Genomic DNA, 24100 nt, shown 5'->3' on the forward strand with positions numbered 1-24100 from the left:
TCAAGTAAAATTATTTAAAAACTGAAATTTTCGGAAGCACGACTAACTTTTGAAAATGCCAACTCAAAATATTCGAAAATTTTAGATCACAAACACCCCTGGAATAACCATATAATTTTACTTTTTGAAATTTTTAAAATTCTTCCCTCAAACATTTTTTAAGAGCTTATTTAATACAAATATTTACAATGTTTTTATATAAAAACTACCAATATAAAAAATAAGACAAAATATGTAACTGTGTTTATTTAAAAGGCACTGAAAAAATAATTGGAATTTTGTTATTTGTACATCATTTCTAAACAATTGAACTTAATTAAAAAACATACCTATATATATACTTTCAGAATGTTATATACAATTTCACTTTTTTAATTCAATTTTCACCAATTTCATATGTTGAAAAAAAAAAAAAAAACAAGATTTAAAGTTTCAAACGTAGAAAGACTCCAATTATATATAGATATAAATTAGGCTTTGCATTGAATGCCGAGTAAAATTTTAGAACTTTTAAAGATTTTCAATAAATTTAGGATAATACATAAATAAATAAACATAAAAAGTAGTCTTTCAGGAACAATGATTGAAAAAAGATTTACAGATAATGCTATTTAAAATTTCAACATAAATTGCAGTGCATAGCACTACTAATTTCTTTCTCTTCTTTTTTTTTTTTTAATTATTTTTTTTTATGTGTAATGACTATAAATAGGCATTTGCGAAAGAAAAATCAAAGTGATTATGTAACATTTTATTAAACGTAGATTATAAATAGGTTTTGATTTAGAGATAAAACAAGTATATTCACAAAATATAGTTTGTATAATACATGGCTCAGTTGAAAACACATCTGTTTGTCAAAGAAAAAATCAACATTGTTAAAGCCTAGTTGCAAAAATAATTACAAGGAAGTAATTTTTCAATGCACAAAATGTTTTGAGCCTTGGATGCAAAACAGAAATCACAAAACTAAGTTTGAGCTTAGGATGCTAAATAAAAATCACAAAACTAAATTAGAGCTTTAGATGCTAAGTAGAAATCACAAAATTAAATTTAAGTTGAAGCATATCCTGCACTGAAAAAGATGTTTCTTGTAACCAGAGATATTTTTTACAACCCTAGAAGCATGTATCTCAAACATCAAAAATATGCCTCAAAAATTTAGTCAAACTTATTTTCAAGCTTTGCATTTTAAATAAAAATTTAACACCATGGAAAGGAGGTGGGAAAAACTGAATTTTTTAAACATTACATTTAAGTGCTTCATACTTTGTTTAAATGCGAACTGTTAAATCACAATAGCATCCATTTCTTCTTTTTCTGTCATTTTCGATTTTATACTTAGAAAGATTATATTAGAAGGTTAGTTTTGTATATGGAATTGATCACTAATATCAAATATTTCCCCCCTTCAAGATGAATTTTACTTCACCATTGGTGGCTGGCGCGCCAATAAAGTGGGGGGGTCAAAGGAAATAAGGGGGACAGGTTAAGTGGGCAGTGCTTGTAAAGTTGACTTTTAAAAAAATAAAAATTTTAATGTCATTGGTTAAATGAGCTTCTCTATAAAATTCCGGACACTACCACAAAAATCGGGACAGATGGCCATGTTGCAGACACCCTTCTTCAAATTCAAAGCTACATTTTAATTTTTATGAAATAATAACCTGAGAAAAATCTAAAACATACACTTATTAAGTTAATTCTTTTTTTAACATGTGAATCAATCAATTTTATCATTTTTAGTGGATCATTAATTTTGAACAGAAAAGTGGAGGGAGAAACTCTCTTTACTTTAGACAGTAAGGGGGGCGTTGCCCCCCCCTAGACAAGGGGCCTGTGCACTCCTCAAAAAATATTAATGAATGTTATCTCAGCTTGAAAATTACCACACTAATATCTCTGCATGTAAACTCTGAACATATATAAGCAACATTTTTGCACATTTGCTACAATAATGTTAATTTTTTCTTTTGTTGTTTCTGCACAAAGATAAACATTTTACTGTTCATGTCTTCATCATTTAAATATTTAATTTGAAATATCTTCATCCTGTAGCTCTAAATCATCCAATTCTTGAAAGAGGGACTCATCAACTTTCACTTCATCTTCTCCTGGAAAGAGAGGTAAAATGAAAGAAAAATATAAGAAACACTAAGAGTTATACTTGGTAGCTGCAATGGTTTCACTGTAGTGCATCAGCAAATGTTGATTTTTTTTTTTTTTTTTTTACAAAACCTCAAGAAAAAAATGCTTTTAGGCATTAATCTTTTTTTTTTTTTACTTTTTTACATGTAGAGAGGGGAAAAAATCTCCCTCCTAGCTTTATGTTTGGAAAAGATTTTCAAGAAGAGAAAAAACAAACAGCCATACTAATTACAAACTTTTTCATATTCGTACACTTGAAAAGTTCATGACATTTGCTCACAATTTTATCCAATTTGTAATTAGGACAGATTTCTTTTAAAATAATTTTGTGAACAGTATCAGACATTAAATTATTTTTGAAAGATTTAATCTAAAAATAGGTGAGAATAAGCATTTTACCTTCCTGCAGGAACTGGAGATCAGAGTCTACTAAGGAATCATCTTTTTCAAATAACTCACGCCCTGAGAACAAAATAATAACACTTAGAGAAACAAATGAATCAGCGAACACTTGAAATAATTGAAACAAAAAATTAAACATGGAACTATATTGCCATGCTCCACACCAACGCCGCATCTGCACTGTTTATCAAAATTGAGTTACTGTCACCAGGTAGTTTTTGCCACATATTTCACTTAAATACAATGTTTTATGGTCATTTATCAATGGGAAACACTTTTTAAAAATTTACATCTGAATTACATACATGGTGGGGTAAAACTTTAAACTGCAATTTCTCATTTTGAACTCACTTGCAGATACGACTTTTGCGCTTAGCACAGTAGTAAACTACAACAGACCCTTGTTTTACGCGGTTGTTACGTTCCCCGGAAATGCCACGTGTAACGAAAATGCGTAAATGGACACCTAATATTAGTGTTAAAACAGGGGTTGGTTCCTTAGATAACAAAATACTTCATTCTAGTGATGACTAATTGTATAATAGGGTGGAACGAAAAAAAAAGTTTTTGATTTTCAATTTGCCGTAGTGCGGAAAAGTTGCCTTTTCATGCAAACAGGATGTAAAAAAAATATGAAAAATATTGAAGCACGTCTTGAGGTGCCGCAAATAGCATAAAGTTTTGCAAAATTGCAATTTTTGCTACATTTTAAATTTAAAAAAAAAAATTCTAATTTATCTTTATGCTTCAAATGCTGTCGAAAAACAATTTTTATGCTGAACAGGTCGCACAATAACTTTTTTTTGTTGTTCGGATTATGTCTTGAGGTGCCGCAAAAACGCACTTTTTTCCGAATGCACTGGCATCTGGGAGCTTGAGTCATTGCAGCAACGGATGTTTAAACGGGGCGGGTTTGGTCAACAGTGACTTGTGTGAGTGGGGCCAAGCTCAGATCAGGTGTCAATTTCTTTGTCGAGTTGAGTAGTGAGTAACGTAAAATTTCGTTAGTTGGTAAAACACTTCATTGTTGTGATTTGCAATAGCTCAGTCTAAACAAGTGCAGACGAGACAAATGTCAGAATATCCTATTTTTGGAATATTTTGCGATTTCAATGAAGTTTTACTACCCACTTACGAAGATGTAATGAAATGCTACTGTTTTATTAGATACGGCCTAAAAAGTGGGGCTGGAAAAGATCTTTCTGTAGGTGAAATATATATGACTTTTTAGTTTCCAGAATAGATTACATTTGGTCAGGAGCTTCTTTGAGACAACAAGAATAGAAGCCTAATGGATTCTTAGATGGTAAAACAAAAGAATCAAACGAATTTAAAGACAAGCTAAGTCAACAGCTGAAAACCTGTTCTAATCTTCCTGTGGTTACTTCCTTACCCATTGAAAATAACCTTCTTTTTCAGAACATACAGGACATAAGTACCGATCACAAATATGTATTGGATATGTGTTTCACTATATCAAGTGGGACTTGCTCACTAGATTTATCGTCAAGGAACCTGGGAAAACTTCCCCACTCCAGATGACTTACATTTGCAAACCGTATATTTCGATTATACGTGGCAATTAAAAATCCGACTGAAAATCTCAAGACTGACTCAGTACATTGTTACAGTGTAATAAAGTATAGTTTCCTTTTTATGGGCGTGGCATTTCGCTAAAATTGTTTAAAACAAATAATAATAATACTGAATTATATTAATAGTAATCATTATTCATTCATACATTTTCAAGAAAGGATCCATTTCTTGTACGCATCAAGTGAGCAATGCGTATGCTCCTGTGTGGTTTAACATCAAGTTAAAACCTTCCCGTACTTACGGCTCTAAAAATTTATTTGAACATATCTTACATTCACGATATCTCTCTCATGATTTTAAGAACATTATAGACCAGGTTACATAAAGAAATGGGTATTTTGATGCAACAGAAAATCTCCATTTGGCTATGTTATGCAAAGAGCGTAGAAATGTAAGAGAACTTGGATTACAACATGTGTTGAATGCAAGAACACAAAGTAGAGGCGGGGTTAAGAAATTTAAAGTTCAACAAATAATTTTTGCTGCCAAAGATTACATCGATTTGATCTCATGGGGTGAAAATGAAATAACCGAATCCCCCTTGGTAAAACATTTGTCTAGTGAATCCCTCAAAGTGAAACTTGTAACCCGTAACCCCCCCCCCCCTCTTAAAAAGTATGGTTCAGTCGCAGGAGACGAAAAATTGACTCAAGAATTGTTTGGAAGAAAGAGTTATTTGGTACACAGAAAAAAAAAACACTTTAATGTGTCAAAGAAGTAGACACAAACATCATACAGGTTTAACCATTTATTTACAATCATTAAGAATATTTTGAATGGTAAAAATGGAATTGTAAATGTCTTTTATAGTATACTAGTGATACCCGCACAGCTTTGCCCGTTGTAGAAAAATTAAAAGGTCATTTGGTTTGCTTGTATATTTACAAATAATGTAAGAAGAATTTCTCGCCAATTGGCTTGCCCATGGTACGGTTCCACGTTATAACAGCTTGGTAATTTACTCGCCCATCTTATAATTTTTCTCGGGTAAATGTGATTAAAATTGGAATAGAAAAAGAACAAAATCGAATTTTCGAAAAATTGCTTCGAGGTGCACACTCCCTTGCTACAAACTAACTTTGTGCCAAATTTCATGAAAATCGGCCAAACGGTCTAGGTGCTATGGACGTCACAGAGATCCAGACAGAGATATAGATCTTCAGACAGACTTTCAGCTTTATTATTAGTAAAAATTATGATTTTTTTTTAAACTGTATTTTTTAATTAGTATTTTTTTCCTAATGAAATGTTTAAAAAATGTATTCACTGCCATATTTTGTGCCGTTACATACAGTAGGAGAGCATAAAAAGGAATTTCATTGTTAAATGGAAATTTCGGTAATTATCAAACTTTAAGCTCGTTGCGGCACCTAAAGATGTTGTAGTAAAGCAATGAAATTTCTTCTGCTTCTTTTTAAACTTAAATGACAACTTCCCCCCCTACGGCAAACCAAAAAAATTGAAAAAAAAAATTAAGGTCATTTTTGTTCCACCCTATTGTATAATAAGTTTAATGTGTATTTATATCGACTTTTATGCACAACATGCATAAAGAAAACATAAATTAATTTCGTTTCTGTTTACAAAGAGGAGCTGCCTATGATAGTCTTTTGGCAGTCATTAAGAATTTTTCTCAGTAATTCTTTGCAGACCATTAATGCATCCATGATCACTTGCGTCATTTCTATCATAGAATCTTCCTTCACTCAATCAGAACACTCACACTCAATCAGAAAAATCATTTCTATTGTCCAGAAATGGCTCAAAATTTTCAACGTGAACGTTTTTTGTTGTGCATCACCGACGTCGGTATCCTTTTTGATTCTGGCTTCCTTTATCACTCCTAAAAGCTCTTCTTCCAGTGATTTCTGAACTGTGTGAGTTTAATAACTTTACTTCTAGAAAGAGCTCTGGAACCAATCACAGAAAATGTCTCCAGTGGCCCAAGCTCAATTATTAGAACGTCAAAATGCAGTTGATTACGCATAATCTGCAATCTTTAGGAGTTTGGATTTTGAAACAGGGGAAAAGTTTATCAGTTTGCATTGCCAAATCCGCGTAAAACCGAAACTTATCCACGTAAAAGAAAATAAAGGTGTCAAATCTTAAACCGCATATAATCGAAACCGCATAAAATAAACCTGCGTAAAATAAGGGTCTACTGTATTCATTTGTCTATAAAAAATACTTTAAAATATTTTATCGACATTTTGTGCTTACTGATAAATTTGGAAATGAAAAATAATGCATTAAAAAACAACACAAGGCAACAGGCATTTTGGTGCTGGGGTATTTGAAACTGATTTCTTATAAATTTGGTGCCCTGAATTCACCTGGTGCCCTGGTTCAGGTTTAAGTTCAGTCCGTAGACCAAACAAAACGCAAAACATAGAATTTTTATTAGAATTACATAAATATTCAGAGCCTGATTACCAAACCAGGGTGGCAACAGAAACTGTCAAAAAAAGTTCCCTGAATTTTCCCTGATTAAGTTCACTAAATTTCAATGATTTATGTTACCAATGATAATGGTTTCTTTGCTTTGCCCTACTTGAAAACCATTGCATATTAAATAAAATACAGTGTTTAAAATGTTTTAAGCTGTTAATTAAAAATATATTTTGAAACAATGCTCCTTTTATTAGTAAAAATAGTACATAAATTATCTACTGGGAAATATTATAGGAAATCTAAAACAAATGCTCTTTACTTCCAGTAACCAGTTAACATAAGAATTCTAAGAAATTATTACAAACATTCTTAAAGAAATATTTAATCATGATAAAACTATAAAGTTTATATAAAAATAATTTTGAACTAAATTTTCAAGCAGTATAATTATTGCTGCAAGCATAACAAAAAAAATTTACTTATGTACACAAGGTCACTCAATTTCAAATGATTTATTTGTCAGGGAAAAAAATCTTACAGTACTTTTGTACCAAACAACATTGAAATGCAAAAAACAATCAGCTAATTTCAAAATATATAAGTATTTATAACTTGGTTTTAAAATGAAAGAATTTTAAAGTCTGAAAAAAAAAACCTTCCTATAATCTGAGGCGACAGCGAATAATACGATGGCAAAAAACAAAGTTGATTTTCATTCAACATTCATTGTTTGTTAGTAGCAAGTTATGGACCGTTAGGACTTGTTATAAGTGGGTTCAACTGTATTTTGAATTAATCACTGTCAATTGACACAATTTTAAAAAAAACAAGCGAACAAAAATTTACTACATGCAAAATAAAAATCTGACCTTTAAACAAATTTTTCGGAAACTGGCACAAAGTAGTTTAATCGAATTGAAGTCACCTTTTTTAAAACCAAAGCTAAACATTACCTGTTAACCTTTTTGAAGAGACTTCATTTTTACTTTGCAATTTTCTCAACTCAGCCATTTCTTGATCAAATTTAGCTTTCCAAGACAAGAAAGATTCAACTGTAACTCTAACACCTTCAAACCGGTTCTAGAAAAAAAAGGAATACCATAGAATGAGTTTTAGAAGTAGATATATCAAATCTATGTTTTAGCTACAAATCTCATTTCTTTATTGGGAAAAAAGTTAAACAAAAGACACTAAAATAAATTCCACAGAATTTCAATTAATAATTAAAATTCAAAAATGTATACACTCATATTTTAAAAGCAAAAATTAAGGCATACAATTGAAAATGTGGAGTTTTGCATTACTGTATCTAAAAAAAATTTTTACATCATGAAAGCAGGGGTCGGAGTGGTGACTTCAAAATATTTTAGGACACAATTTTGGTAAATTTTAGGACAACAAATAACAAGTTTTGATAACTTAAATGTAATTTATAAGCTTGATTTTTTTAGGGGGTGATCAAATGTTTGAAATTCAATCTTGAAAATTACAATAGAATGCATTCAATATTTTATTCCTCTACCAAGTGACACATTATGAAGTGGAAATATTTTGTCTTACGATTTGAATCTGGGTTAATCTAAACAGGCAATTTTTGGGAATTAATTTTTTTCTCAACATATTTCTTTCTCATTTTTTCTTCAAAAGTATTATATTCATTATTTTTTTATTTTTGATGACTAAAAATACAAATAATTCAAAGCCTCTTCATTTTCTTTTTTGAATTTTAATTTTTAAAAATTACACAAAACTCAATTCTAGATTTTTGACTGCTGGGAATACAGCACAAAATGAAATAAATCAATACATGACAAAGAACATTCTATCTTCAAAGAATACAAAATCGTTTCAATTCGAAGGAAAGAGGGAGGCCTAAAGTGCTTTCCCTGTGCATTGTATTGTTGTTGTTGTTACTTATGCCACTCGGGGACCCGAGCCTTGAGTCGAGTCTAAAATCGAGTAGCATTGCTACTCGATTTTAGGACTGTGCATTGCAATTCCCCATAATGAAGGATTCATTCAGGAAAAGCTATTATGAACTTACCCTTTCTTCTTCCTCTAATTGCTTTATCCTCAATTCATCAGCTTCTCTTTTCCTTGTTATATTATCAAGAAGTTTTTTATTTAGCCACTCTGAAGCTTCAGATACTAATGTAAAAATCATAACCATTCCTAAATTCTCATCAGCCTAAAGAAAATGGTTTGACATGTACTTCTTGCTAATTTATATTCAGAGCAAATTTAAAAAGAAATGCACATAAAATTGGAAATAAGGTCAACATTACAAGACAGCCAGCTTATAAGAATTTAAGAGCAACCTTGGGAATCGCCAACATCTAAGTTACAGCTTAAAGAATGCAGAAAAATGTCACAACAGGTGGATTAGTGGATTACTAATCAGGAGCATTAAAGATAAAATCTCTAAGCGCCTTTCATAAAATAAACCCCACTTGAAGAGTGCATTATTCTTTTTATGCAATTCTTTCTTGAAGCACATTAAAATTGTTCCAGTCAAACATGAAATACTTCAAAGATCTTAATATTTGCAGATGCACATTAAAGGTATAATAAAAAGAGGATGGGGAATATTTTTTTATGAAAAAAAGTAATAAGCTTTCATAGAATTTGATTTAATCTCCTCCAAAGTACTGTGCGTAGCGAGCAACGCACTTATCCAAACGTTGACTCCATGACTGGAAGCATTTCTGGAAGGCATCTATCGGAAAGGCTTTCAGCTGCTTGGTCGTGGCCCTCTCAATGTCAACATTGGTGTCAAAACGTTTATCTTTAAGCACAGTTTTAATTTTTGGGAAGAGCCAGAAGTCGCATGGTGCTAAATCTGGTGGATGTGGAGAGCCAGAACCTTTTCTGGACAAAAACTTACAAAACATGATTTTCCTTTGATTTAACACTCAAAAGTCTAAGAACAAATTTTGCCCTCACTCGTTACATTTGCAACTTATCAGTTAAAATGATTTGAATGGAACCATTTGGTATTTTTAGGGTCTTCCGATAGCTCTCAAATAGTCATTTCTGTTTGAACAAATCATTGTTTTCACTTTTTGCACATTTTCTTCTGTTTTTGAGGTTACTGGATGTCCCGCATGCAGCTCGTTTTTAACAATCTCATTTCCATTTTTAAATTAATCATACCACTTGTATGCAGTCTTAAGAGTTACCACATTAATGCCATACACAAATTTTAACATTTCGTGACCTACTTTAGCATTTTTTTGCAACTTAAAACAAAACTTAATGAAAATGCGTTGTTCAAAATTCATGTAGCACAGACAGACACAATAAACTCAACCTTACTTTAGCGGCTCTGGCAGCTGACTGACAAGTTCGAACAATGTTTCAACTCAGGGCCGGATTTGGAAGTATGGAGGCCCTTAATCAGGGTTCGAAAAGATCATCAAATTTTCGAAAATATCCGATACTTTGATATATATCCGAATATTTTGATATATAAGTATATATCCGATATTTTCGATTTAAAAAATTTCCATTCAAGTCATTTCGTCAAATAATTTTTAAATTTTTGAGCTCAAGAAGCGAGAAGTTGTAAGGATGACCTGCAAAGTTAACCATTTTTCGGATTTTTTTTTACTACTTTAACTCATAGGTACAAATTACAAATTAAATGAATTTAAAAAAAAATATATTGTCGCTGAAATTCTCGATCAAATAAAAAATTGATAGTAAATGGATACTTGCAATCAAAGCTTTCTGATATATCGATAATAACATTATTTTTGTGCAAGCACTTTGCAGGAATACAAAAAAAAAATGTCGGGGAGAAAAAAACATAAAATTTGCTGACCCGTGAAAGTTTGGACATTTTGTAAAAATTTTATTGTGGGGGCCCCGTTGTTGTGGAGGTCCCGAGGCAGTAGCCTCGCCTGCCCTCCCTTAAATCCGGCCCTGTTACAACTTGTCCTTGCCTGTTTCAGCTGATGACGCTACTGGACAAATTATGGATGTAGCATCAGAAGTTGCCAGGGAGTGATTTAGGAGAGGGCAGGTGGGGCTACAGCTGCGGGGCCTCCACAATAAAGGGGCCCCCACAATAAAAATTTTTCTAAATATCCTAACTTTCACAGGTCGAAAATATCAGATATATACATATATATATCAAAATATTCCGATATATATCAAGAGATCGGATATTTTCGAAAATATGATGATCTTTTAACCCTGAATAGGGACCTCCACTACTTCGTTGCCCCAGGGCCTCCACACTTCCAAATCCGTCCCTGGCAGCTGCTGCTACAAAAATTCATTTACTGTACTTTTTGATCACAACTCGTACATATAAAAAATTCAATATACAAATACAAAAGTGACAATCAGTAACAGGTTCCAGGTCAGTTAGGCTGCTCCTAGTCAATTAATCAATCCCCAAAGAAGATTAATGCCATCTCAAAACCTCGTTAGATGTAACAGCTGCTTCTGATAAGCTATTCCAAATGTCTACAACCCTGATGAAGTAGTAATTTTTAATGATTTCTAGCTTGGGATTTGCAAAGTTCAAAGCAATGACTCTTGGTTCTGCCATCTGTGCCAGAAATTTAGCATAAAAACATCCTCCATTTTAATAAACAAAAACTACTGGATCACGTCTTCTCTTACTCAACTTTGCTCAATACTGTATATATTAAGCATTCTAAGCCTGGATAACCAATCATTTTCTAAATTGGAGAGACCATTAACTAACCTCATAGCCCTCTTTGGAAAGCTTTCCAATAAATTAAAACTGAAAATAAAATAAATTTGAGAGGGAGTAGCAATATTCTCCTAATGTATTATAAACTAGCGGCACTCCCACGACTTTGCCCGTAGTAGAAAATTAAAACGTCATTTGGTTTGCTTGTATATTTACAAACAATGGATGATGAATTTCTTGCCAATATGCTATATTAATTTGTTTGCTTATTTTATAGTAATTTGCTGTCCATGTTATGGTAATTTATTCGTCCATGTTATGGCAATTTACTTGGTATTGCTGCAGAGGAATTAAATCCACCAATGGCAGCTTTCAACCTTTACCAATAATAAAGCTGAAAGTCTCTCTGTCTGTCTGTCAGGTTCTCTGTGATGCGCAAAATGCCTAGACTGTTCAGCCAATTTTCATGAAATCTGGCACAGAATTAGTTTGTAGCATGAGGGTGTGCACCTCAAAGCAATTTTTCAAAAATTTGATTTTGTTCTTTTTCTATACCAATTTCAAGAACATTTTTCCCAGCAAAATCATTATCATATGGAGGAGTAAATTACCAAGTTATCAGAACGTGGAACCGTAACATGGGCAAGCCAGTTGGCGAGAAATTCATCATACATTATTTGTAAATATACAGGCGAACCAAAAGACCTTTTAATTTTCTACTACGGGCAATGCCGTGCGGGTGCCACAAGCAACACATTATAAAGGCAATTATCATCTCATTTATAAGCAGAATGTATCAAACTCAGGGCTGATCCTTGCAGGTGTGCATTGCACACGAGCGGCCAAAGCAAGGTTCAGCCACAGGCTAGTTCTTTTAATCAAGCAAAATTCCTCAAGAATTTCTCACAAGATAACTTATAATCAGTCGAATAAAAATGCTGAATTTTAAATGTTCAATTAGCAAAGTAAGTGCTGATTTCCAACAGCATAACATAGTTTAAGAAAAATAGAATGTTATGGAACATTGTGCTGGTTCATTGTCCATTAATATCTAATCTTTACACACATGCTTCATTTGGTTGTAAAATTTGTGACCGAACCGGTAATAAGGCATGGATACAGGGGAGGAGAAATGAGGGAAATGGCCCCCTCCTAAAGCATGAAAGGATGTCTTCTAAAAGGAGCTCCGAGGGTGGCCACTAATATTTACCCCTTAAGCTTTTATGGACCTAAACAATGAAGACATATTTTATATATTTAAAAAAAAAAGCTAAACTGATTAGATACTCTCGCAAGCATTTCAAACAACAAATTCTGTGTTCATCAAACGTGGATACGTGGAGAGACAGTGGAAAATTGCGACTCCCCTAAGAGTCAAACATATATGAATGACAAACTAAAATTTTGTAAATTTTCTCATTTACAGCAATGTTTTCTAATTAAAATTACAAATGAACTGCCTGTTTTCAGATTAGGTAGGAAGACAGGGCTCTTGCCCTGGGTAGCAAATTTAAATGTGGCTAAAAAGGAAGATCCAAAAGGATGCCATGACCTCCTTGACAAGACTAAAGAAGGCTTAAAATTGCGTTTTTAGGACTGAATTTTGGAAAATTTTGTTGGTTGAACCACTGATCTAAAGTACCCAATTAAGTCTCAAATTCACCCCTTCCACCTTAACTTAATCAAACATAGCCTACAAATGTTGGCTCCAAAATCCAAAATATGTTTTCAGAGGACAGCCCTTCCTAATTTTATCAAAAATTGCTTAATGACATTTTTCGGATTTCTTTTTCGAAATTTTTGAGTGGGAGGGCCTGGAAATCCATTCCCAAACATTGCTACCGAAAATAGTCTCAATTAGCATCTTTAGAGATGCTCCTAATCACACCCCCTCTCACTTAACATATTGAAAAACAAACTAAAATAGCAATTTTCAAACATCAGTTTCAAGAACTTTCAGGGAAGGACCCTGGATCCCCCATTTTTCCAACACAATCACTATGCCTCAAAATTTCGTTTTTAGCCAGTTACGTGGAGTCACAGAACCCTTCCTGCCTAAACTAGCCTGAAATTGACTTCGTTTCAAAAAACAGTTCGTGAGGGCACACTGAACCCCTGCCAGCTCTGTCCTATCGTTATCAAACAATGCCTAAAATACGATTTTCGGACTTACAATTTCTAAAAAATTCCGAAGGAGAACTGCCTGACTTATGTAACTTTAATCGGCGCTAAGGCATATCCATCAATCGTCGAGGTGCGGTGGACAAAAGTCTATATACAGTCAACTCTTGATAACTCGAAGTCTCAATGGACCGGCTAAAACAATCGAGTTATTGGTAGTTCGAGCAGTGGGAAGTTTCCACAACAGTCTCAAGAGTTTGGAACCTGATGAAAACTTTGAGATAAAGCAATACTCGAGTTATGAACTTCAAATCATAAAGATTTGACTGCGGTTGTATTTTTCAGATATTAATATCGAAAAATATCCAAAAGATTGGTCAAAGCTTTCCAGTTTCGTTAACACCACCAAAGATAGTAAAAAACTGCACTTTTAGAAATATCCGCTTGGGCGCCACAAAACCCTTCCTTCCCAAAAATAGCCTAAACTGGATTTTAGTTCCGAAAAATATTTAGGTTCGGAATATTTTCAGGTTTCCACCATTATTTTCAAATATAGCCAAAAATGGGTTTTGAAAACAATAGTACTAAGAAATTACCGGAAGACCCCTCCGATCCCCTACCCTTACCAAAGACAGCCTAAATTTTTGTTTTAAACTTCAATTTTGAAAACTTTCGATGGAAGACAATTGAATCTCCCTCTCTCAAGTAATGTCAACAAAGATAACCCAAAATGTGTGCTTAAAACTTCAGTTTCAGAAAACTTTTGGGATGAGCACCGATCCTTCTTAAGCCACAGTCACAAAAAATAGTTTCAAATTCATTTCAATTTTGAAAGAATTTTAGGAAAGAACTCCAACATTACTTTCCCATGAAGTCTTTAAAAAGTTCCTAAAATTGCGATATTTGAGGTCAATTTCGAAAATTTCTCAATGCATCTTGAATATACCCGACTCTTTTGTCCTTGCAACCAAACACTACCAAAGATTAACTAAAATCATTTTTCATACGCCAATTTCGATAATTTTCTGGGAGCAATCCCCCCTCCCCTGATTCCCCCCTTCTCCGTCCTTTCTCAGATGTCACCGAAGAACAGAGGCGTGCGCAGAGCTTCAGTAATGGGGGTACCACTATACCAGGGAGCTTGGGGGTTTAGATAACCACCAGAAAAGGGGTACAGGGTGGTGAGGAGAAAAATTAGGTGAGTGTAGGACATTGGTGGCATCTGAATTTTTTCAAAGGAGGATTTTTAAAATTCAGTCGGTGAGTCAAAACTCAAACTGAGAATTAGAAATATGAATCTAATTGTAAGCATAACATTCATTCATGAATGTGGGTTTGGGGGTTTCTCCCTCGAGGATTTTTTGAAATTTTAGTCCTTAAAAATGCATTTTAATTATCTTTGGTAATGTTAAGGGAAAAGCTTCAGGGACGCTTCCCCCGTCCATTTTTCGAAATTGAAACTTTTAAAACGCAACCCTCTCCAGAAAAAAAAAATAAGCACAATTTTTGGAGGATCTTTGGTAATGTTAGTGGGCGGAAAAGTTAGTTAACCGCCTCAGTATTTTCCAAAATTGAAATTCAAGAAATGCAATTTAGATGATCTTCAATGATATTATCAGGGAGTTTGGGTGTGCTCCCCCGGAAATTTTTTTTTAACTGAAGCTCTAAAATAGAAATTTTAGACGATTTTTGATGATATTACGTTGAATGGCGGTTCGGGGGTTCACGGAAAATGTTACAGATTGAGGTTTTAAAACGAAATTTTAGAAAATCATTAATCTTGAATAGGGTGATGGGTTTCTCAGGGATTTGAGTGGGAATCTTAGAAGCTTTTTGGAGTTGACGTTCTAAATATGTAAAAGCCATTTCTGATGCCAATGGTAGAAAGGATGGGGTTCGAGAACTCTCCGCCGCCCTTCTTTCAAAATGAAAGTTTCAAAAATGCTCTTCTAGGCTACCTTTGGTAATATAAAGTGAAGGGATAAATCCCTTCTTTCCCTTTCTTTGCTATGTCCCTTTCTTCTTTTTTGTTTTAATTACTGATGAAAATATTACGGAAACTGATCCCCGAGTTTCTTTTTCAAAACCATTTGAGTGTTTTTTGGTTATAAATAATGAAATTTTCAATTTCTAGTCTGATATTTTTATGTTTGAAATACGAGCGTGTGTGGTCTCAGTAAAAATACTTTTAACATTTTAGACCATTGTGATACCTTTTAGTGATACAGCAGTGGCTCTTCCTCTGAATGCAACAGGAAGAGGATCTGTAATTTGTCAAGATTATTTTGAAAAAATCACAAGGATTATTTTAATGATTTTTTTTGAAGAAAATTAGTTACAATAGAGCTTGAAGAAAAAAAAAGACATTCACTAATGTCCCCCCCCCCCCACCCCGCAAAAAGAGGGAAGAATTTTGCATGCATGGCGCATCTCCTGGGTCTATTTAATAATTCTACATTGTAGTGACATAACTGGGAGTGGTGAGGGACGACTTTGCTCCCGAATAATCCTCATTTTCTAAAATTTGAGATGGAGGGGGCATTTCAACGCTCAGTGTGAAAAGAAATATTTTGAAACATTTAAATACTATACAACATATATTACACATTTTATGGGGAGCAAACTGCTCCCAGAAATATTACAAAAGATAAGACTAAACTTGCATTTTTAAAGCAAAAAGTTCAAAAATTTTCTCGTTCATTCAAGATCGTCTTTAATTTTGACTTCAATTTCGTAAATATTACGAGTGAGGGTCTCTGAAATCTCCTCCCCTAACATTATTGAATGTCGGCTGAAACAGGATTTCTGGAGCTCCAATTTCGAAAAGTTTCCAGGGAAAACACTGAATCTCTCCTCTCTCTAACATCACCTGAAATCATCTAAAATTACGTTTCTTAAATTATAACTTTGAAAATTACAGAGATAGAACCCTTGTAGCCCCCGCCCCTTTAAAATAGTAGAAGGTAATCTATAATTACGTTTGCAGAAATTCAACTGCAAATTTTACCAGGGAGGGAACCTGAATCTCTCCCCTCTGAGACCTAACATCATCAAAAATCGTCTGAAACTGCACGTTTACTACTACAGTAGACCCTTGTTTTATGCGGGGTTTACGTTCCACGGAAATGCCGCATAAATTGACACCGCGTAAATTGAGACCTAATAGCAGTGTTAAAACAGGGGTTAGGTTCTGTAGATAAAAAAATACTTCATTCTAGTGATGACTAATTGTATGATAAGTTTATTGTGTACTTATAGATTTTTATGCACAACATGCATAAAGAAAACATAAACTAATTTCGTGTTCTTTTATAAAGAAGAGCTGGCTATGATAGTCTTTTGGCAGTCATTAAGAATTTTTCTCTAATTCCATCATTTCCATGATAGAATCTTCCTTCACTAACAAACCAGAAAGAACATTTGAGGCAGTGAAAAGCAAAGGGATGCAAGTGGACATTTTCAAGTTTTGAGTAAAACGCGTTTAAAGATAACGTCCTAGGTAGGCTTTCATTGAATTTTTTTCTGAATCACGCTGTATAGCAGCAACTACCAGGGCTTGTAGTATCATCTCTTGCCCCAAGACAGAGGAGAGGTTCACCTACCATGTGTACTGGTTATCTCCAAATTTTTAATTTTGCCACTTACATCCCTTTGATTCTCACTACGTCATTTGTATTGTCTAGGAATGGTTCAAAGTTTTCAATGTGAACGTTTTTGTATGTGTGTTACCAAAGTCTGTATACTTGTTGGTTTTGGACTCCTTTGTCCCTCCTTAAAGCTCTTCTTCCAGTGAGTTCTGAACTGTGCGAGTTTAATAATTTTACATCTGAAAAGAGCTCTGGTACCAATCGCATAAAATGTCTCCAGGGGTCCAAGTTTGGTTATTAGCACACCAAAATGCAGTTTATTACGTGTAATCTTTAAGAGTTTGAGTTTTGAAAGAGAGGAAAATGTTATCATTTGCATTGCCGCATCCGCATAAAATAAAATAAAGGTGTCAAATCTTAAATTGCATATAATTGAAACCGTGTAAAATAAACCCGCGTAAAACGAGGGTCTACTGTACTGCAATAGGGAAGTTTCTGATTTTTCAATTTTATTTTTATATGACAGAGTAACATGTATGAACATCATAGGTGAAAAAAAATTTGTGATAAAATAAGTAGTTTTTTTTAAATTAATTTTTAAAGTTCAAGCGCTTGTGACGTCAAATGGCATAGGAAGTGACGTCATGCGCTCTTCCGATAGGGGAGAAACCGAAGGTCACGCATTCGACTTCGAAGATGAAACGTAAAGAGCTTATCTCCTCGCATTTAACTCATCGCGCTTCTGGAACATTAAACCTCTCATCCTCTCGGAAATACTCGAATATCATCATTGATGTTACATGAGGAAGATTATTTAGATTGTGCTTTAACGAATCCGGTCTCCATAGTGTGTTCAAAAGGATTATTGAATTTCTAAAAAATAAAAATATCAGCGCGCTCAAAATGTCCCTAGCAAAAACAAGGGATCTTCGGTGGAAGGCTGCCCATTCGCGGCTTGTGACGTAGGCTCGTGACGTTTCAGAAGAGCGCACTTTTGCACGTGGATTTTTAAAAATTCATTAAAAATCAACCACGATGTTTTAAAATTCGGCGATGGTGAATTTTTTAGTTTTGAGGGTCAATTAACAATATCCAATAGCCAAAACATGAACATTTAATAGGTTGCAACTTCCCTATTTTGAGACTTTTCTAAAGGAATCCACTTACTTCTGTGTGAATATTTTACTTCCGATTAGGTTCTAATAATTTCTTAATGAATTGCTAATGTTATTTTCAAATAAATTTCTATGAAACGATATGGAGGGAGGATGCTATCCTTTAAGTTCACCAGGGATGCTTTAGACCCTATAGGTACACCACTGAGCACCTTTAATTTTTACACGAGCATCTTTATTTTTCTTTCATGAAAAGCATGATATACCTTGATATTCTACAAAGTGCTAAAATGTTTTTAACTTCTTTGGTGCAAAAAGGGGGTAAAAATTCATTTGATGGGTGTAAGAAAGAGCTCCTATTCAAATTTAGAACCTGGCTTAATTTCACGAAACATTAGTTCTGTAATGCATACAAGAAGAAGAAATGATGAAAGCTGGGTGGTGCGTGATGTGGAAGCTGGTTAAGAAAAGCTTCTTTGCCAGTCAGTCACAGCAAAACATTATGGTGCTCTGGACTTTTAACGTCTTCTTTTTTTTTCTTTTGAGTGATGGTATTGCGGTACCCCTGGTACCCCCGTGCCCAAGCCTCTGCCAAAGACAGACTATAAAATGTGTTTTTAAGACTAGTAAATTTTTGTATCTATTAAGGTATAAATTGTACCTAAGAAGTTTTTTACTATAAAACTTTTCTTCCTTTTTATAAGTTCATCATTTTTCAGGTTTTTTTTTTAAATCAGAACTTGATATAGAATATTTGAAGAAAGATTTATATGAACGTTAAAGATTAGTCAAAATATGCAAATTACTCTTGAAGTGTGGCACATCAGTTCTTTGCACGCAGGTGGCCGACACCCAAGGGGGATCGGCAAAATTTCACACAATATATTTGAATATGGCTTCAGAAGTTCAACTTATATGACAAATTATCACACAAAAACTTCTACCATAATAAGAAAAAAAAAATGGTACGTTATAAATATTTTTTCGGACATAATATAACAGTCTGTAACACACTAAGGACTTACTTTAGTCTGTAGAAATTCTACGAGTTCGGCAGCATCTTCTTCTGACACTTCTTCAGATTCTTCAATTCCAATAATGGGAGCTTCATCAGGATATAAAGGGGTATAGCAAAATCTCAAAGTAACAGCCACTATTTCAAAGAAAAAATATTTTTTAAGGGGATTTGGCATATGGGTAAGAACTGGTGAAATTTCAATTAGAGTTTTAATCACAATGGAGATGAAAGCTACAGTTTGCTATTCTTATAACATTTTCGTTTAAAACTTCAGCAAACATTTTGTTTTCTCAGTTCTGTTTAAATTGGTTAAAGGAAATAAAAAAAATATAAATCACATTTGCAAATAATCATAAAACTTGTATATTGTTAGAAATTCACATAACAAGCAGTGATGAAGTTGGGAAGGAATGTGGAAGAATATTTTAAACCAAAGTTTTCAAAGTTTTTGATTCATTAATTAATGTAATTATTGTAAAAATAATGCAAATCCAACACAAATCAGTTTAAAATCAATCTTAAAATCAACCTGAGATAACTGAAAGCCCTATAATTTGAATATTCCTTATCTCAAAGTTTTCATTTGGTCCTAAAATAATCTAGCCATTATTATTATACTGACTATTGTGTACCAGTAGTATCAAAAAGTTCCATATTATCACACGAAAAAGCTTAATTCACTTCAAATCAAAATGAAAATTTTTTGGAAAATTGACTTTAGTATGCAAATTTTCATGAAAGTTGAACAGATACTTCACTTTTTCATCAATTAGTTTTAGATTGTCATGATGTTACAACAATTTCTAACAAAAAGAGCCCCCATAATAAAGTTATAATAACTGTAGCATCACTTACTGTACTTGTCAGGAAAATCTCTCACATCTTCAGTTTTAATGTCAATAGCAAAAACAAATTCTGGTTCTTGTGTCAGGACTGAAAGTGAAAGTTCAGTTAGTTGAAATTAATAAAACATAGCAGTGAGAACATTTTTTTTTCAATGATAATATGCAAAAAACCAAAAGTTGTGAAGGTACTTTCCTGCTATCAGGATGTTACTCACTAGGCCAGCAGCAGGATAATGGTAAAGACAAATGAAAATCAAAATTTACAATTAGAATAATTGCTACAATTTGTTTGAAAGAATGACAACATTAACATAATATTGCAATGGGCACTGCAATTTGGTACAAATGGTTGGAGTCCCAAACACAGAAAAAGAATTGTTGCAAAAAATTAACATTTTTATACAATTATCATCAATTTAAAACAAATAAACATATGAGCAAGGGGTGCATACTGGATGAATTCCATTTGTGTCAGACATGACATGAGCCAAGTTTTTTGTTAATTTTCAAGTGGTAAATATTAATTACTTAGGAAAAACTTGCCATGGGGTGATGTGAATATTGACCTCAGTTATGATAAACACTAAAATTTTAACTCAAGAACAAATATTTTAAATTAATTGGGTTAAAACATGCTGTGACAGACATGACAAAATTGCAACTTAGATTTTGAGTGACCATATGTTGTTACCAGTTGCTCTTAATAGGTATGAATATCAAGTCTAAATTTTTTTGGGAATAATGTTAGACTTGGGTGTGTGACGTAAAAAGAAAAATATTAAGAAATTAGTAAACAGTAAAATAATATTAAATATTTATCAGCATGACAGAAATGACAAGGTTTTGTGTCAGACATGATGCATGTGCAATTTTATATAAATTTAACTATTTATTCTTTAAATATCACTCTCATTATTTTTTACTACAACTTAGAGATTATATATGATCAAATATTGATGTGTTATGTCATATGAAAGGCAAAATAATTGCAAAAAAATATTCAAAACTTGAAAAGAAAAAAAACTCAGCATTAACTGGTGTAGGAGCGGTAGGTAACAATTGCTAATATTCCTCTCATACCAGACAACATGATTTTCAGGCTTTCATTTAAACACGTGGTTTATTTTAGTTCGTACTAAGCATTTCCTTTGTGCCGATTATTATTCCATAAAAAATAGCATCTTATTGTATATTTGCCACATTGCATACTGTGATGTGTTTTTTCCAAGAGGTAATTTTTGTCACCAGCAAAAGTATTGAAACTAAAAAGAGGACACTATTTAATTTGGACTCTGAGGTATATATAACCATACCCAAAATTAGAACTGTGTAATAAATTTGGAGTTATTTGTGATTTCTTAAATGTAAATAAATAAGTGAAACTGAAGGAGTCTGAAGATGAATGTGCACAAAAAAATGCACTAGTTACTAGTACATAGCCTAAAGTGTAACAAAAAGTAAATTCAAAATGCTGCTCAGTTAACCTAGGTACCGTATTTTCGGGAGTAAGTGCCGCATCGAAATATATTCTCAAGGAAAAAAATTCAATGTATGCGCCGCACCCGTTATAAGCGCTGCACCCGCTCAAGCGGCAAACCCAACATTAAACAACATAAAAGCACAATTACAGTACAACGTCAACATCTCAAATCTCTCGGAACGGGAAAAAAATTTTAGACATCAAGTTTTTGAGTTATCAAGATTTTTAAAAAATTACTCTGGAAACTCTCACAATTACACACACGTACGCTATATGCATTTATATATGTACTATGAGACTACTTTGAATTACGATCAATAAAGTAGTCTTCAATATTTTACTAGATTTGAAACTTTATAATTGTCAAAAGTGCAAGGGAATAGATTTTGAAATGAACCACAATTTCAACTTGGTTTTTCACCTAAAAATTCTTATCTTCAACTAATTGCTCCCCACATTTAAAAGTTTTCAGCAGCCATTTTGTAGGAGTTAAAAAAGCAGAATGATGAAAATGAGGAACACATTTTTCGTTTTCACTTGAAAACTGACTGGCGAAAAATCAACCCCCTTTTCTCAAAGTGGACAATATGTTCAAAAGAAATGCACATAGATTCTAAACTCTTGGGAAAACACAGCACCCCTTTCATACCAACATTTCCCTATTATCTTGCTTCAATCCCCTAATCACTAAGTTTCCAAGAAGAGAGATGAAAACTAGTCCCTAGGAACTGGTGTTACTACAAAAATTGCCAAAGAAAAATGATTACTGAAACTTGCTTCTGTGCAAAAATTTCGACATATCAAGGGTTTCGAAAAATAAATTTCGAGATAGCTATGGAAAATACATAGGGGTTTTTAAGGAAAATGCAGGGGAAAAGTGTTTTTTCGAGACATAAAGGGTTTCGAGATAAGGAGGTTCGAGATACCAAGGTTCAACTGTAGTAGTAAAGAAAGCTGGAATGAGAAATGCAAATGAAAGGATGGATGTAGGGAAGAGCAGGCAGGGGCCCTTGCACCTTGAAAAAAATGTGCCCCTTTTTCTTTTTTTCCCGTTAAAACTCAATACAAGAAAGATTAGTCCCGTCCAGTAGCGGATTTAAGGGGGGGAGCAGGGGCTCTGTGCACCACCCAAAAGGATGAATTAATTTCCCTATATTATTTATTACTTTTTAATTAACCTTTCTTTTGCATTTTTTACATAGTTAATTAAAAAGAACACAAAACACACACAGCACATTTTGAATAAAAGCGTTTTTGTTTGCTAAAGAAGTATTGCTGGAATAAGAGGCCCAGAGTTGTAGAATACATTTAACTCACTGCTTTTGAATTCAATGGACCATATTATCGCAATTCGTCGACTAATTCTTGTTTGGTGGAATCAATAATTAACTTTTTTTTTTTTTAATTCTGAACGCACACCTAAAAGAATCATTTTGATTTAGGAACCTATTTGCGAAATAATAGATTTTTTTTTCAGCTTATAAAAAATGCAAAATGAAAGAAATCATATGGTAGTTTCTTGGAAAAACCATGATTTTTAATGGACGGCATGTAGTACTAATATGTTATCTCAACTGTATCATGGCTTTAAGATCAAATCAGCATCTGTTTTGAAATTCACACAGAAATAGTTTCTGAATTCTTAAGTAAAACTTATATGTTATGGAATTATCACTTTCTTTATAAATTAATTTAAAAAAAACTCAAGTGAGGTATGGGTTTATTTACTAACCCCCAGGGGGGAGGGCTATTCAATTTCCCGTGTCCCCTCGAAAGGATTTTTCTGTATGCGCCCCTGGTCCTAGCTTAGAAAATCAAAGAACCGATACTGTACATGGACAGTGTGCGTAATGTAAAACTATAAAACTGATTGTTGAAAGTGATTAAAGTCAGGAGATGAAAATATTTGGCAGAAAAAAAAATTAAGTACCCTTCTGAAACGACAATGTTGTATGTACCTTATCTCTAACTTAGGGGTGATAACTTACTGCTTAATACCCTTTCAGTTTTGCCTTCAGTTTACGCTTTGTACCGCACCATGGCTGTGCACTCTCGCTGGTGAGCAAAATTTACTTTAGCTACCAGTTTATAGCACCATACTCTCAGCTTCAACGAGATCACATCTGTCTCCAGCTCAATTATTCACTATTCTAAACTGATGAGTAGATAACAAGGACGAAATTGCAGTCCCTGGATACAATAACCAAGCTACATGTAAAGTGTATTACATGCAGTTCTGCCTTCGCCCTAGTTTAGGGGTGTTATGATACTGCTTAATGACACAGATCTTTCAATTCCTGTATAAAATGTGTTCATCAAACAAAGCTAAATTGTTATTTTATTCATTTACTTTTCAGAAAGTATAATTCAAAAATAAATACACATTAATCAGTTTGTCACGTTTTTCATGCGTGTTTCGAAAAAAGCGAATAAACTTTTGCAAAAAGGATAAATGTCACTCCATACTTTTAAGTTCATCTGGATAAATAGATTCTAAAGCTTCAATTTCATCTCGCTGTTCTTCTTTGTAATCGGTCATTTTGACAATAAGAAAAACTAAAACTAATCAGAAAATTGCTCTCGCTACAACACGCATGCAAACTTTTTTTCAGTGAAAGGTGCAAAAGAAAACATAAACAAATACAAAAAAAAAAAAAATTTAATGCGAAACACGCAGCTTGTAAAATTCCTTAAAGAGCGTCGAAAGCTTGGACGGACATTGGCATGTTTT

The 24100-nt window shown here is 33.3% G+C and overlaps 1 protein-coding gene across 1 annotated transcript; it reads right to left on the reverse strand.

Annotated features, from left to right (window-relative positions):
- Window positions 1–372: 372 nt before the first annotated feature.
- LOC129225308 (RWD domain-containing protein 1-like) lies at window positions 373–23984 on the reverse strand. Its single transcript, XM_054859899.1, has 7 exons — window positions 23836–23984; window positions 19900–19977; window positions 19052–19179; window positions 8582–8725; window positions 7491–7617; window positions 2548–2610; window positions 373–2114 (listed from the first exon to the last, which is right to left on the reverse strand). The coding sequence occupies exons 1-7, from the start codon at window positions 23906–23908 to the stop codon at window positions 2032–2034; spliced, it is 696 nt and encodes a 231-aa protein (XP_054715874.1). The 5' UTR covers window positions 23909–23984; the 3' UTR covers window positions 373–2031.
- Between the last annotated feature and the right edge of the window lie 116 nt (window positions 23985–24100).

The sequence above is a fragment of the Uloborus diversus genome, chromosome 6, assembly GCF_026930045.1.
Source record: "Uloborus diversus isolate 005 chromosome 6, Udiv.v.3.1, whole genome shotgun sequence".
In the NCBI taxonomy this organism is placed as follows: domain Eukaryota; kingdom Metazoa; phylum Arthropoda; class Arachnida; order Araneae; family Uloboridae; genus Uloborus; species Uloborus diversus.